The 15,691-nt window shown below is 37.6% G+C and overlaps 1 protein-coding gene across 2 annotated transcripts in view; it reads right to left on the bottom strand.

The window, feature by feature from the left end:
- Window positions 1-15,691, bottom strand: part of ICA1 (islet cell autoantigen 1, 69kDa) — a 58,679-nt gene that overhangs the window by 8,129 nt on the left and 34,859 nt on the right. The window contains exons 6-11 of one of the 2 annotated variants that reach the window (XM_008938705.1): window positions 15,329-15,454; window positions 15,032-15,130; window positions 7,443-7,537; window positions 5,352-5,401; window positions 2,415-2,477; window positions 2,242-2,283 (exon numbers count right to left, since the gene is read on the bottom strand). In XM_008938705.1, the coding sequence (XP_008936953.1) occupies window positions 2,242-2,283; window positions 2,415-2,477; window positions 5,352-5,401; window positions 7,443-7,537; window positions 15,032-15,130; window positions 15,329-15,454 (475 nt within the window). The remainder of the gene's footprint in view (window positions 1-2,241; window positions 2,284-2,414; window positions 2,478-5,351; window positions 5,402-7,442; window positions 7,538-15,031; window positions 15,131-15,328; window positions 15,455-15,691) is intronic. The other variant, XM_008938706.1, reaches the window with a different exon arrangement.

Raw genomic sequence — 15,691 nt, 5'->3', positions numbered from 1 at the left:
AGGGAAAACACACCAGCTTTTTCAAAGACACTTAAGAACTCTCATCTCTATGGGGCATCACCATCTCAGAGCTTCTTTCAGGAGGCCCCTTCATGAACTTGGAAAGCTTGTAGGAGGAGATGCAAAGGGAGCATCATTAGTAATATATCTGCTAAGACATACCACCGACACAGTACCTAACCACAAATGACCTATAATGGAACAAAAGCTTTGCAGCAAGACAGCTCAGAGCAAAGTTCTGCTTCATCTGGGTATTTTTTGCAGTAGTCCCATTTTTACTGGGGAAGAAAGTACAACGTAGAGCTTCACATTTGAAGACCAGTTAGGTCTTGCTGTAGTGTGTATGACCACAGGAAATCAGAGGAATGACAACACTTCTTGTCTCAGAAGTCTTTCTGATCCTCCTGCGAGGACAACACACCCAGGGCAGGGTGAGGATATGGTGGTGCTTACGTGCTGGCTACCTCAAGTAAGCAGGTAGTTTCTAAGTTCTACTGTTGTTTGCAATAAAGGTTATCCTGAAACCAGTCTGGCTTAGCGAGATATTACTCATGTAGTATGTCTGCTAGATTACTAGAATGATATGGACTTTCTCACCTCACCCGTAAGTCTTCTGTTACTTCTTTTCCCGTTTCTCTGTTTTCACTGCCCATTTTCACAGTCAAAACCCTTTTTTTGCCTGCACATTCAGCCTCTAACCTTATAAGTGTCCATGAAAAAAAAAAACAAACCCAAACTCACAATAAAACACTGAAAAAACAATGTCACTGTATTTTTTTTTTTTTGTAGCTATTTGAACAAACCTCTAGCAATGCTAATATTCATTTGCAAACATGATTTGTTTTGCTGGTATTTAAAAAAAATTAAGGAAGAGAAACTGCAAATATTTACAACTATACACTATCAGAACCACAAGATACAAGCTTCTTTCTGAAACACAAAGAAGTGTACCTCTAACTATACTGGTTCACTTAAAACAATGTAATGTTCATTAGCCTAAAGCTATCTAGTGTGTAAAATTAGGGTAAATGGCTGATAGTGTAACATTAACATAACCATCCTTATCTGATCTACACACTATACAACTGTTCTTGTATCAATTTATTTGACTAAAGAAATAAAAAAATAGCCTTCTAACTGGCATAGCTAAACTTGTATGACCAATAACTGTGAATTATCTGTATATCCACTAAGAAGGTCCAACACAGAATGGAACTGAGTAAGGGGAAAACCAGAATAAAAAAAGTTCACTATCAGACATGTACTGACCTTTTTTGCTAAACACAGAAAAGAAGTCATCAACCCTTACCTATCCACAGATTAGGGCTGCTTCTGCACAGACAGCTGAGGAACTTTCCCTGTTTCTGCCTTCACAGGTGATTCCCCACAGTGCAAGAAACTGCCCCTGGCAAATCCAAAGTTGAGGTGTTTGCACATACTCTCTTCCTTACCTACCATGAAGGCAGTGCCTTAAATACCCCAAATCACACTTTCAGTCTGACTGACTAACATGTACAAAAGGATTTTTTTCTTGTCTTCTTTACTTGCTCTTTGAGTTGCCACTATTGCCTTTTTTTTTTTTTCCCTCCCTCATTCTTCTGAGATGTGAGTGAAAAGCAAATGAGGAATTATAGGAAATAGTATTACTGCATATGAAAAAAACCTCAGTATAAAGCTTTTAGCCAGATCTTTCATATGTTACACAGTAAAATAGTACCCTTGGGGGAAAAAAAAAAAAAAAAAAAAGCACACTCCCTTGAGCTGTCACAGATCTAACAAAAGCATAAGGATAGGAAAAGAGCCTGGAATGAAAAATCATTTTCTTATGTGAGAACAGCATGGCAAATTTAATTAACTACCTGGCTCAAAGAAGTCACCAGTTCTTATATGATTTTAAGATGACTAAATCAGTTGTTTCTAATATGTGCATTTCAGATACAAAATGTTATGGTTACTTTTTGCCAAGGGTTGTGATACAGCAAATAAGGAACCAAAAATCAAAGTTTGTGAAATGTTACAGGAGGGGTAATGTTTACAGTGGAACCTACTTCAGTGGGGTGAACATGGTATAGTCCAGTATACCTTAACCTTGAACCACCTGTGTGTTTTATCCCCAGTAAGGTTTACTTCATGTTATAACATTAGGAATAGTGCCTCTATATGAATATGAGTTTCCTGTTTAAATACTGCAGGTGAACAATTTAATTAATCCTTTCAGATTATGAAAACAATTTTTCATACCATTTTCTTCAGGTTGCAGGTCTAATAAGTCATCTATGGCACCTAAAAGGAAAAAAAAAAACAAAACCAAAAACAAAACCAAACCCAAACTGAAAAAGAAAAGCAACAAAGAAAGATCTGTGGTACACAGGCAATCTGTATGTATACATCTAAAGGCACTTAAGTCTCTTCACCTGAGTTCTGCTTGTGGTTACAAGTTCGTTGTAACGAGGACAGGGCATCCTTGCCATTGCCAGCTATGACATGTTTATGGATCTTGATTAAATTGCACTTGGCATAAGACAAAGCTTATAAACAATGCCACTACAAGATCAGCATGCAATGGTTGTTGGTATTGATGTTTAAAATGAACCAGGTCACAAAAGATGAAAGACTCAAGGAATTTTCTATGAAATGCGGCAAATTTCTGAATAATAACCTGGGAGGGGTCTTCCTCTGAATCACCACCTGCCACCTAGCCCATCTCCAGGCTGAGGACACCCAACGGAGGCAACTGTAAGCATCAGATAGGTCTCTGCTGTCCTCCAGAAACACTTCTTTTAGAATCTTGTACTTACAAAGGCCAGGAGAGAGCACAGAAGTGCCAGAACCTCATCACTCCCTAAATTGCCTTCCTTGACAGTATGTTCTTCCTCATCACACTGACTCTGGGAACAGGGAAAAGGAACCTTCCCCCAGAGCACCCCAGGTCAGGATATAAATAAAAGCATTTTTTCTCCTACAGGAAAACAAGTGGGCTAAGGGAAATAGGATGGAAAATGTATTGCTGAGGGTTATAGGCTATCACATGAAAAAAAAGACCACTGCGCCCAACTGTAGCTACCATAAGTTCTGAGTAAGTTTCTTAGATTAGACATGGAGTCAAAACAATCATCTAGATTCTATCAGTGACAGCAAAACAGGAGGGATAGGTTACCTGCTGAACATGCCTTTCTCTCCCCATTAATTGTTGAAGAAATCTAGCTTCTAGTCAACAAACTCAGTAATTCTAAAGACAAAGGAAGGTGTTGGTCACAGTATTGCCAGATCTGCTGGAAGCCTCAAATGTGAGGCTGGAAAGGAGAAATAAAATTCTCTATAGAGGAATAAAAATTGAATACCAAACCCTTTCAAGAGAAACTCCAAGGTGTGTTCAGAACTAAATGAAACATGGCTTGCTGTTTGAATCAAATTACTTTAACAAGGCTTTACTAGGACAATGACAGAAATGTGCTATCAGCACTAGAATCAGCTGGTCATTTTAGGACCCATGATCATATCTGATTACACACTATATAGACAGGAGTGGCATAAACACAGATGGAAAAATGATGCTTTCATAATATGACAATGTTCAAAGCTGAAGAGGAAAAAGCCAACACTCTGTAATAATAGAGTAATAATTAACAGGGTGACTCAAGTAATTGTAGGTAACTATGGGCTTGTAGCACCATTACTCCTAGGCAAAGTATTAACTGAATCCCATTCGGTATGGGATTCAGCAAAAGAATATTAGAATAATAAGTTCTCCTACAATAAAAGGTGGTTTTATGGAAAGCAGACCTATTTAAAAAAAAAACAAAACCACAACTAATTTAATTCTTTAATAAAACTATGAGCTTTCTTTGGTAACGATATTTGTTTAGAAACAACTCGACTTCGTGCTGCATAACATTCCAGCTAAAACGTTAGCACTGCATATTATCTATAATGAACACACTGAATAGATTAGGAACATGACAACTAACAGATGTCAAAAAACAGTTTTTAGGAGAAATAATTGCAAAGTAGAAGTGTTTCTAGTTTAGACCTGCAGGGTTTAGTGTTATATCCATTGCTATTCAATGGCTTTAGCAGTCACCTGGAAGTAAACACAAAATCACTCATGAAAAAACCGTGCAAACAACTAACAGACTAATAGAGGTAACTCAAGCCAGTCAGTTTCTGTAGCCAGAGCTGGAAGAATTTATTACCACTAAGTTGTAAATTCTATCTCTAGGATTACAGAAAACAAGCCATGTTGCAGAAAGGAAGCATGATCCTGGAAATTTGTGACCAAAAGGAACTGAGTCTTAAATAAACAGCAAATTCAAATATGAGCTTCTAACTCAATTTGCAGCAACATGAAATATCCTTCTTATATATAGAAACAGGAATGTAATTTTAACTTCTAGAAACACAACAGAAGAGATCGACATCAGAAATATCTTGTCCAGTTATACATGTCATATTTTAAAAGTAATGTTGTAAAATGGAATGGCAACACAAACTTCACAAATAAAGATGACGTCTTCAATACATCATTATGGCTCACCTATCAAAATGAAGATTTAAATCTTGATTTTAATGTACTTTCAAGTATCTCCATGAAGGATAAAATATCACATATTAAAATGATCTCAATTAATTTAGTAGAAAAAGTTATACTATAAGCCATGGCATTTTTTAGGCTGGAAGGACCTCTGGGGGTCATCTTGTCCAAGCCCCTTCTCGGACTACAGTCAGCTATGAAGTTAGATCAGGTTCCACAGGAACATGTCCTGTCAAGTCTTGGAGATCTCAAGGATCAGGATTCCACAGCCCTTCCAGGCACTTTTTGTAGTCTTTCACCACCCTCATCATAAAAACTTTTTTTTTCCTAGAATGTAATCAGAATTTCCGTTCCTGTCACTTGTGTCCATTGCCTCCCATTCTTCCACTATGCACCTCCAGTTAGAGCTTGGTTGTGTCATTGGGTAATAACAACTCATCAGGTCATTGGCAGTGGCTGAATATGTCTTTGCCTAGATTTTGGCCAGATGTTCCACTGAATTCAGCAAATTTTTAACAGATTACATATTTAATCACTGGAACAAACAAGCAAGCTAAGTGGCCTACCTTCCTCATCTTGACACCTAGTAATCTGTAGATCCTTTCCTTGAAGCCATGCCCAATAGAAGAATTATGCTTTGGAAGACAAAGTATTTGACCTACCTGAGAGTAACTGACTGAAATGCAGTGGGGCATAAAATTTAAGTTTCATGCGTTTGGAGTGATTTGCTGTGTGAGGCTGAACATATAGGAAATAAACAAAAATGAAAAAAACATGTATTACAGCACTTATGAACTTATGATAACATGAAATAAAATACCTGAATAGTTTGACTCCTTGGCATGGTTCTCCTCATCTAATGAAATTAACCTTCATTTGAAAGAATAAAAAAAAAAAAAAGAGAAAATATTTCTAAGGCTATAGAAAAACAATAGATTTTTCTCTTTTTGGTCACATCATTGCAGAATCATATCAATAACAAAACAGTAATGCAGGACTCTTGCATTTCCTGTATATCCTGGTCTGTTGTTAACTTCTGTTGTTTAACTAGCAGAAGTCTGTTGAAAACCAAAATTAGATTGAAGATCAACCATCAAAATCTACTACATTTCCATTTTTAATCTAACTGAATATTTTTATTAAAAAGCACAGTGTATTCTGCTTTTCCAGATTTGGTCTTTTCTAACTACCTTGAAGGAGGAACAGCTGCTCAAAAAACCCAAAAACAAACAAACCCACACCAAAAAAACAACCACTCTGGACATCTTTTTTTAACAGTAACTAATTAAAAATCAACAATCAGGTGAATTTTGTCCCACATCAGCAGATTTCTAGAAAAACAGATCAGCAGTGTTGCTGAAAAAGCTCTTGAAAGAAAAAAGAAAGCTGTGGTTTACGTGCAATTCTTACACAAAGGTAATCTCTTCCATGAAGAATATATACTTTCTAACTGCTGTTACTTTGTGCAAAGCCATTCAGTCAGTAGGGAATGAAGCAGACACTAGGCTGACACGATGGTGAAGAGGACTCTGTAGGCACATTCCTCCTGTCCTCTGGTGACAGGACAGGAGGAGCCACCTCCCAGGCTCTTGTGGTGGAGCAGAGGAAAATTAGATTCAGGCCCAGTTTTAGGATAACAGATGTCTACTGTGAAATAAACATGAGGAAAGTTCATGAGGATTTTAAAAGCTTTGTTTTGTGTAATTCTCCTAAGATCTTAGATGTTTGTTTATGGTTAATTTTAGAGAGCAGAATGATGACATATATTTTCTCCTCATTTTTATGACAGACAAGGAATAAGAAAATCCATAAAAAAAACTAAGTACAAACATGACATGGCATCTGATGCATCTGTTGGTACGTGCTAGTGAGCACATCTTACATAAATCATGCACTCATTATAGAATTTTATAGTCAACATTGAGGAAAATTTTTTATGAAATTCTATATTATTTTCACATGAGATGCAGCAGGTTCAAGGGAAGTGCTGTGGAGACAACCACCTGCCAAATAGTATTTGGCCAAGTCCTTTCTCATCTGAATAGCATTACATCTGACCAATTAATAACTGGTTTTGGTCAGCAGTTCTGAACCATCTAAACAAGTAAAAGGATGGCAAAACTGCACTCTTTAAAAATCCATTATTATAAATAGCTGAGCAAAACTCACTGATCGGTCAAGCTGTTCTCTGCTTTTTGACAACTGCTCCTTTGCTGGGTGCTTCATTTAACCAGGGATAGTCAAAACAACAGGTGGCAGCAGGTTTATATCAACGTTGCATCTCCTCAGAACAGAATCCTGATGATCCCATAGGGGAGGGATTGCATCTCATTCTCCTCTTCTCTCCTCACAGAAGCCCATTCATAAGTCCCTCTCACCTCAGAGCTACAGGTAACTCAACCCTTGATAGCATCAGCTCATTCGGATGTACTCTACCCTAAGTACCTACTAGTTCATTGGATTGGTAACTGGTGCTGTATACATTATGAAAACTAATCGCTGCTCAAAGCAATCAGGAATCCACATCCTATTCCCAGGTGAAAGGAGATGCTGCTGCAGGGAAAAATACAACGCTCATGTATCACCTCCCATGTGTAGTAGTTTACCGGTTTCTTTTACTAAAGAAAACATGAGGCAAAAGCTGAAAAATAAAGAGAAGGCTAGAAAAGATAAAAAATGCATAAAGGTTTAAAGAGCTTTAAAAAGACCCATAATTTCACCATAAAGTTGATTAGTTTTCATGTACACATTACAACATTTCAGGAATTGTCGTATTAAGCTTACTATTAGGCAGTGTGATCAGACTAGCTGTGTCCATATTTCCATTTATAAATATTTGGTGACCAGCAACTAGAAAGCAGGTTATAGACAAAAATGCTTATTATTTTCATATATAGGCCATGGGACTTACTGACTCTGCTGATCTTGTACTGATTTGGTGCTCTCAATCTGTAGGTCCTCCTTTTCTACTTTTTCTGTTAGTTTATTCACAGGATCTTGTAAGCTCTAGATCATAACCATAATATAAACAAAGAGAAGAAAACAAAATAGAATCAGGGAAGTGTGTAATTTAAAGCCAAACCAGACTATAGAATCTACATAAAATTAAGCAATAATTTGAGCTGTATCAAAACTACATCAGACTCAAACAAGCTGTTAGAAGACGCTCACGCAAACTGAGTCACATGAACACACTTTATGTAAGAGGATGACTCTTGGTGACTTCTAAACTTATGTTCTGTGTCCAGTATTTCTAAGTAAAACCATCTATACCACGTGCAAAGCAGGCACTGACAGCATGTTTCTTTGCCATTTTGGTGGGCTGCGCTTGTTTTGTTGGGTTTTTTTTTTTTTTTTTTTTTTTAAGATGTGAAAAATTCATTATTCACATCTCTTTGTTCCTCATATACTGCTTCTTTACTTGTTTATTCTCTTTTTTCCTGACACAACTATTCACACAACCTTGGCAACTGTACTGTAGTGGGAACGCACTACTTGTGCCCTGAATCTGAAAAAGAGTGTTAAAATCTTGGACGATTAGTTAGACAGAGGCCAAGAGTGGTATTACAAAACCCTGCTGTCCCTTTGCAATCTGAAAGGCCGTGCTACAAGATAACAGTGTGTAGCTGCATGGTCAGCATTTTTATAACCAAAATTTGGACCTGTGAACAAGCCAACACATAAAGCATTATAGACTGACTCTTTGAGATTGCAGAAGTGCCAAATACACTACTGGGTGTCCCTGTGACGCATTAATTAAGAATTCTGTATGGAAAAATAAGTAACTGAAGATAGCAATGAAATAATCACAGATGTTAGCGATGTGAACATTTGGATCTACCAAATGGGGCTTTTTTCTCTGACAGTGAAAACATGTCCCTTTTTCCAAAGTCCGACTCAGACTGAAAAATAAACCCATGTTTCACGTTAATAGTTCTGACCACTTGTAATTACATTTATGTATGTCTCACTGATATTCACAGTAGCGCATCTCACCCACCTCATCTCCCTGCTCCCCAAAAACCTAAGGCTAAAACAAATAAGCCACCCTTTGTGTGAAACAATGAAAACAAAACCAGTGTTTTTGCATCAGGAGTTTTACCAAAATGGTAGTGTGTTCCCATCAGAACAGTAAAATGGAGGAAAAAAACCATGGCTGCTACGTCCATCTCATGTACTGAATGAGGTTAGAATCCCCAGCCCATCTTTTACTAGAAGAGCATTCCCAGGCATGTCGCAGGTCTTATCTGCACTGCCCTGTTAACTAGGAGAGATGAGTTCCCAGAAGGTATATTCTAGTTTCTGCTTGGCTCAGTACTTGTCTGGATGAGAAAATGAATATTTCAGTGGTTTAGAAACCAAACTACTGGACCTGTTGTATAGTGCAGTTGCACTTTTTTCTTCCTCTCAGTAAGTTAATTTTTCTACCTAGATCCGCAGACCAATGTGTCATAAGCACATTTAGCACTGCAGACATTGTGTCAAAAGATGAGGGATCACAAAAGCAGTGATAGAGACATTAAAAATATTCACCTTATCCTGTGGTTGCCACTTTTTTTTTGATGCTGTAACATTGCTAATCAGAATCACATGTGACTGTACCTTTTGGATTCTGAATAATGCACTAACCACCTCAGCTTCCTCACCTATGAACAAATAGGTTATCCTTTAACTACATTTGTACTGAGCATTGATCAGACTGCACTTGCACTATTAAAATTGATGGGAATTATTTGATTGACTCCAAGTGGACCATGATTAGAGTTCAAAAACTTACGAATCTTCACTTCACTTGCACAAAAGTCAAGTATAGTGTCTCTGCAGTGCAGAGAAAGACAGCAGAACTTTGCATGACAGGACTGTACTGCTTCAGGCACTTAAGCCATCCTGGACACCTTCACAGTAGGACACACAGTCCACTGTAATCAGGAGGTGATGGTGCAACAGTTGCCGTGCTCTGCCTGCTACTAAGTATAGCAGCATAGAGCCTGCCCCAAGAACCATGTAATGCTTTTGAAGTACAAACAGAACTATTTTAATCATTGCCTGACTATGTAAATTAAGGAAAATGATAAAAAAAGATTCTGTATCTTCACCAAGAAAAATACAGAAAAATCAGCATCTTTCTTTAAGTAACTCTATCTTATGATGCTTCCCTCATGAGTGTTTCAGGAAATCCATATTTACAGGACTGCTATATGACCACAGAAACAGCGTATAGAAATGGAATACCTGGGGAAGGAAACAGCATGATAACAACGGCAGTTACTATTTCCTGTATTAGAAAAATAAACATAGCTCTGAAATAGAGCTCCAGTTTCAATGGAGATTATGATAAAAACTGTTAAAAATCAGCAGCAGTACTTTAATGCAATAATTCAATGTAACAATTTAATTCAGCAAATATTCCTTCAAATTCTGATAGCAAACAATGAAATCATGTTCCTCTCCCCTGCCCCTCTCTAATCCACATCTTGATGTGCACTACAAACTAAGATACCTTTTTCAAAAGATATTAAAAAGCTAGAGAATGGGTATGAAATAAAACTGAATGTTAAAAAGCCATTGTCATTTGCTAACCATGAATTCAAGGTCACGTGATCACTGTCAGCAAGCACAGAAATCAAACTATGATATTGTCTTAATTGTTTCAGGTTACATCGGAAGAAGGGAAGAAGTCCCACCATCTAGAAAGTGCAGTGATTAAACAAGGCTGTAAGGACACAGACTGACTTCTGCCAAAAGCAAGTACACTTCAGTTTGGTGTATGAAGTGTCCCTGACTTTGCTGGCTCAGAGCAGACAAACATGTAACTTCACAGCAGTCTTCTGGGTGCTTCTATGGACTCACATGGACTTTGCTGCGAGATACACCAGTACGTGTCTTAAGGTAGGATCCTTGCATGTTTAGAAAGCTATCTTCCTAGCTTCGTTATTTCTCTTCTATTATAAAAATCAGGGTAAGATTGTACATACTAGCAGAGCAAGTTCAGAGTCATTCACTCTGGCTATCTTGTCTGTCTCAACAACCAAAAGCCACCCAGTGATACTTTGCTTGCTCCCAGTACTCAAACTAAATATTCAAGCCAACAAGGGGTTCCTCTACTACAGAGTTAACTCTGGTTCCAGCTCAGGCACCATTCTGAGGCTGACTTACACACAAAATTCCTTCACCTGCATCTGGGCTGCTTTCAAGTCAAGCCAAGATCATCTGCATTGCACATAAAACCTGTCCTCTGAAGTTAAATCACCCAAGTGTTGACAACATATTCAGATCACCCACAGTTCCTCTGAAGTGCCTTGGACAACTAATGCACTTCCTCTTGCCAGAGAAAGATTCAATGAAGCACATCTAACAGGAGATCCAAGAGTCAGGGGATATGTCACAGGATGTCATGACACACAGAGAGAACTGTGACACTACTGAAGAGACAGAAACATGAATATGTTTCATGTGGGGGGCACAGCTGAAAGGGAAGAGGAAAAGCACGTAGTCTCAGAATTTCCTTGTGGAGATTCACCAGGAAAAAAACCACAACATGTTCTCTAAAAACCCTCCCCAAACCCCCAGAGATATAAAATTATACACAGTCTCGCCTATAAGTCAAGTCATAGTGCAACAAACAAACGATACCAGACTACAGCAGAGGTCAGCAGAAGGCGACAGTGTTGTAGTACCTGCTTGGACAGAGTTCTCCAAACCATGTATGGAGCACAGGTAGCATCATGCCACTTCACATGAAAATAAATGGATGCACTGAGATTTATGCCTTTTGACTCCCTTATCAGGGCTATTATTACTACTAGGCTCATATGAACTCTCTGGGAAGTCTGGTGTTAAAGCATTCAAATGTAAAATATGCAACTAAATATTCATTAAGTAACTACAGCAAATTAATGGTGACACAAATTAGAAAGATATATTATTCAAGAAAAGTAGCCTCTGAAATAAATTTGAGTTCATTTGGTATATGGCAATTTCAAGCCAAGGAAACCTGAGAGGCTTTACCAAAACAGCAGCCCATCATCTTTAAGATTACAGCAATGGATACAGTAACAGATACTTTTACATCATGATACATAGAGTTGTTGGCACATTAATAATCATCTTTCATCAAGCATAAAACTTGCAGTTAGGAAATACAGCTGCAATAGCACAATTATACTACTCTCAGCATATACCCTGAAGCAAAGAAAACAAATGGGCTGCTTTTCATTAAGGGAGTTTGGCAAACATCTCTAAAGACAATGTTTTCTTTGCAGAAACAATCCCGAGAGGCATTTAAGAGTCTCCTTCCTGAGGTAAACCTGGTACATGAATATATTCATACCACAAAATACAAACAGCAATTTTCCAGTACATAGCTCCTTCTAATTTTTCAGCAAGGCAATCTATGTCTAAGTCAAATATTAGCAGTTTCTTTAAATTCTTGTTTTAAGGTAAAATGGTAACCCTACATACATGCACGCTTAGTTTAATTCAGAAGGAACACTTATATGAGCAAAATTAAGCTGCTAGTATCAGAACTGGAGTCATAAAAGACAAAAAAAAAAAAATGGTTTGCAAGCATTTTTATATTTGGAAAGATCCCTTTTAAGATCAGGGAAAAATATTCTAAAAGGAGTAACTCCCATAAAAGTGGGCACATTGAGATATTTTCTGTATATTTTAATTAACAATGTATTCTGATTGTGTATTTCATTGTGTCAAATCAAAGGACATGCCATCTTCTTTGTATTAATTTTTGGACCAAAAATTTCTCTATCAGAAACTACACTTACACTAAATCAGACGTAGCCATTTATTACACTTCATGAAAAAATACTACCATGTAATCTCAATGTAGAAATAGCTTGCAACTCTTGATATATAGCTACTCCTTCACAAACATGTGCTATGACTGGTAGGGATCAGTGCCCTGACCATAAACATTGATTGTTATCCCACACCCAGGTCTAGCAGAGGAGATACGGGAGTCCCACACCTTTCTGAAATGAGAAGTAAAGGGGAGGTGGCTTAGCCTAGCAAGGCACCTGAAGTAGCTGCAGACATCTGTTCTCAGGCAACAATCTCACATGACGCAACCACTAGATATTGACTTAATCTCCTTAGAAATCATTTCATGTAAACAAGCAGAAACTACTAACTGGGGAAAAGAGATCATGGAGGAGACTTCACTTTAGTATAGAAAATAATGTCACATTCTAGAGACTGAAAGAAATAAAGAACTGATATTAAAAGGCAGTAACACAGTCTTATTCCCAAATAGCTGTTTTCTGAAAGCAGACATCCATGAAATGCTGTAGTGTAAAACCACCTCCTCATTAGCATAATTTCTCAGCATACGTATCACTGCAAAAACATAAAATCACATCTTTTCAGTGCAGGAGACCAGCAATAAAAATGGTTAAGATTCTCATAACAAAGTTAGGCTGCATCCTAAACACACTACAATACTCACAATCATTTTTACAGTTATTTTTTGCGTCAAGGGAGTACTTCCTACATGTGTGGATTCAATATAGATTATATTTCTTCATCATAGATTCCCAACTTAATTTCAAATTTAGATTACAGTGAAATTTTTCACAGGAGGAAGTTAAAAGGTAACAAACATCTCCAAATCTCTCTCATCCTCCACCATAAGGGTACTTCACACTCCAGAACGGGTGCATTTTCTGTACAAGTTTCTCTCCAAGGTGTCCAAACATTACTATACATTTTAAAACATCATATGTCTTGTTGAAATAATCACATTTTTATGTAAGAAAGAGAATACTCAGCAACAAGACAGGCTACCTACATATATTAGACTGAAACTGGTTTGTATCAAAGTAAAGAGAAAAAACTCCTCAAAAAACTTTTAACATAGGGAAGTTGTGAGAACAGCCCATTGGCACGGTACCTGGGCTCCTGAGCAGGACTCTGGCTGTGCTAAACCCAGGCTGTGAACTACACATCACTGCAATGGTGGCCAAATAAGGGGGACCTCCTTTTCTGGTCTGCAGATTAGCTGGTGAGTCTGTAGGTAACTACTAGTGATATCAAGATAATTATGTCCAACTGTCTCCTGCTGAAATCTGGACATGAGCTCTGGCTAAAACCCATCTTCCACGAAGTGGACTATATAAGAAAGCAGCTTAGAGTTATGCCAGCTTCATAGCAAATGAGGACTTCTGCAAGACAGGATTCTTCAGAAGCAGGGTAAGATGAAACAGTTTATGAGTCTCCTTTTATTTTTGTCTGCGGTAAGGAGAGATGGAGCTTGAAGCTTGTTTGTTTGTGTAGTCTTTTGTGATGTTTCAAGCTACAGGAGTAACAGTCTCCAAAAGCTCTTTATGCACTTCAAATTTCAGAAACTGTTCCTTCCTAGCCCACATACTAGAAAACAACTTTAAATGCAGCATAGTAATGTACAAGTGTGGTAGTCTTGGGTGAATTAAATCTTGTATCTTTGGGTGCTTCTTTTCCAGGAGCTCTGAGGTAGCCACAGACTATACAGCATAATGAAGCCCAACTTCGACTTCTGCGTGTTGTATACACAAGCCTTTCATGGATTGAGGCTACAACTTGCAATTGCTTTCAGATTGGGTTGTCTCTCCAAGCAGAGTGGCTGTGGTGCAAGCTGTTCATTCCTCACTCTCCTCCCGATTGTAAGTAACCGTTCCAACAGACCTCTTCCAGACAAATGTTCTTCTCCCACGCAAATGGAATCAGCCAACTGCATAGTTATTAAATTGCACAAAATAACTACAGGACAAAGACGTCTATGGGGATAACTGAAAAGTTAACACATTTTTTCACTGTTTTCCCATTCCTCTCCTGAACCTCAAATTGCAATGGACAAAGCTAATTTATATGCCGGGACAGGTATGACCAGGAAAATACACAGTGCTAGTGCTCAGTCACTATTTTTAGACACTTGGCAGAACTCTGAACTCAGACTTCAGCCAGATATTGCACATATTCCTTATTCAAAGACTACAAAGGATCAGCAAATACCGCTAGTCAAGCAAAGCAGCATTTCCCAGAGCAGTTAAGGGTTAAAAAGTCCAAGTACAGGTGTGGGAACCCTGAGCATTCATGGACTCGTATTCAGTCCAACAAAGCATCCTTAAAGAATGTGAGTTTTTAAAAACATGCAAAGGCAAAATGGTATTAATTCTCTTCTAGGATTCTGGAAAGCAACATAAATCCCTAATTCTGCTGGACTTCATGATTCTTTGGGAATAATCAAACACAATCCTGGTTAGCACCTAAACACATACTGAAGTGTAGCCCTGAATGTCTTCCTTTGAAATATTCATCAGTTGCTGCACTCTGTATGCAGCTTTTGATCCTACTAGCCAGAACAGTACTAAACAGAAAACCTGTATTTAATTTAAAAGACAGGACAGGGGTAAAATATATGGACAAAATATGAATGAGTGCTTTCTACATCCTTGTTTGATCTCTTACTTGTTATCATTGGGAAAACAAACATATCTGTATATTCCTTACCTTTAACATAGTGAATTCATATGGCTGATAACCTTTGAAACTTTCATGGATTGCTGCCATCGTGTGTGATGTTTTTTCCCAAAAATGAAGAAGAGTTGTCTGTAAGGTAGGTTAAAATTTCAGTGCAATGTTAGCTTTAACACCAACCTGTTTTCAGTGCAAATTTAACATCTCCTGTCCAATACTAGTTACAGATTCTTACAGTTGAATGCTGCCATGGTAACATCTAAAAAAAAAAATATATATATATATTTACAGAAAATCTTTGCTTTGAATGTCAGTGCCTTCTTTGGATACCTGATACGTTGTTAACACATGAGAAAGGAGGTTGCATCTGCTCGCTCCCAAAAGATCCACTTTTTGACAGACATCAGTCTTCAGTTTGTCAAAGTTGAGTTTTGCATGTCGCACTTGAGCTTGAACCTTCAAACAAAAGGGACAATTGTTTATGTAGTGAATTTTTTTGTTTTTCATGAAAGATCCAACCAATACAGCTTTTAAGGAAATCAGACACAATTAAACAAAACAGACTCAAGTAAAATTTCTATAGAACTATATTATAGCATTGATCCCACTGAAATTAAGATATGGCAGGCTGATATACATTAAAATATGGCTCTAATTATCTTCTTTGTTTCTATTTTTCGAATATATTCAGTG

Source organism: Merops nubicus, unplaced genomic scaffold (assembly GCF_000691845.1).
Source record: "Merops nubicus isolate BGI_N331 unplaced genomic scaffold, ASM69184v1 scaffold8464, whole genome shotgun sequence".
Taxonomy (NCBI): Eukaryota; Metazoa; Chordata; class Aves; order Coraciiformes; family Meropidae; genus Merops; species Merops nubicus.
This window is presented reverse-complemented; position numbering and strand designations above follow the sequence as displayed.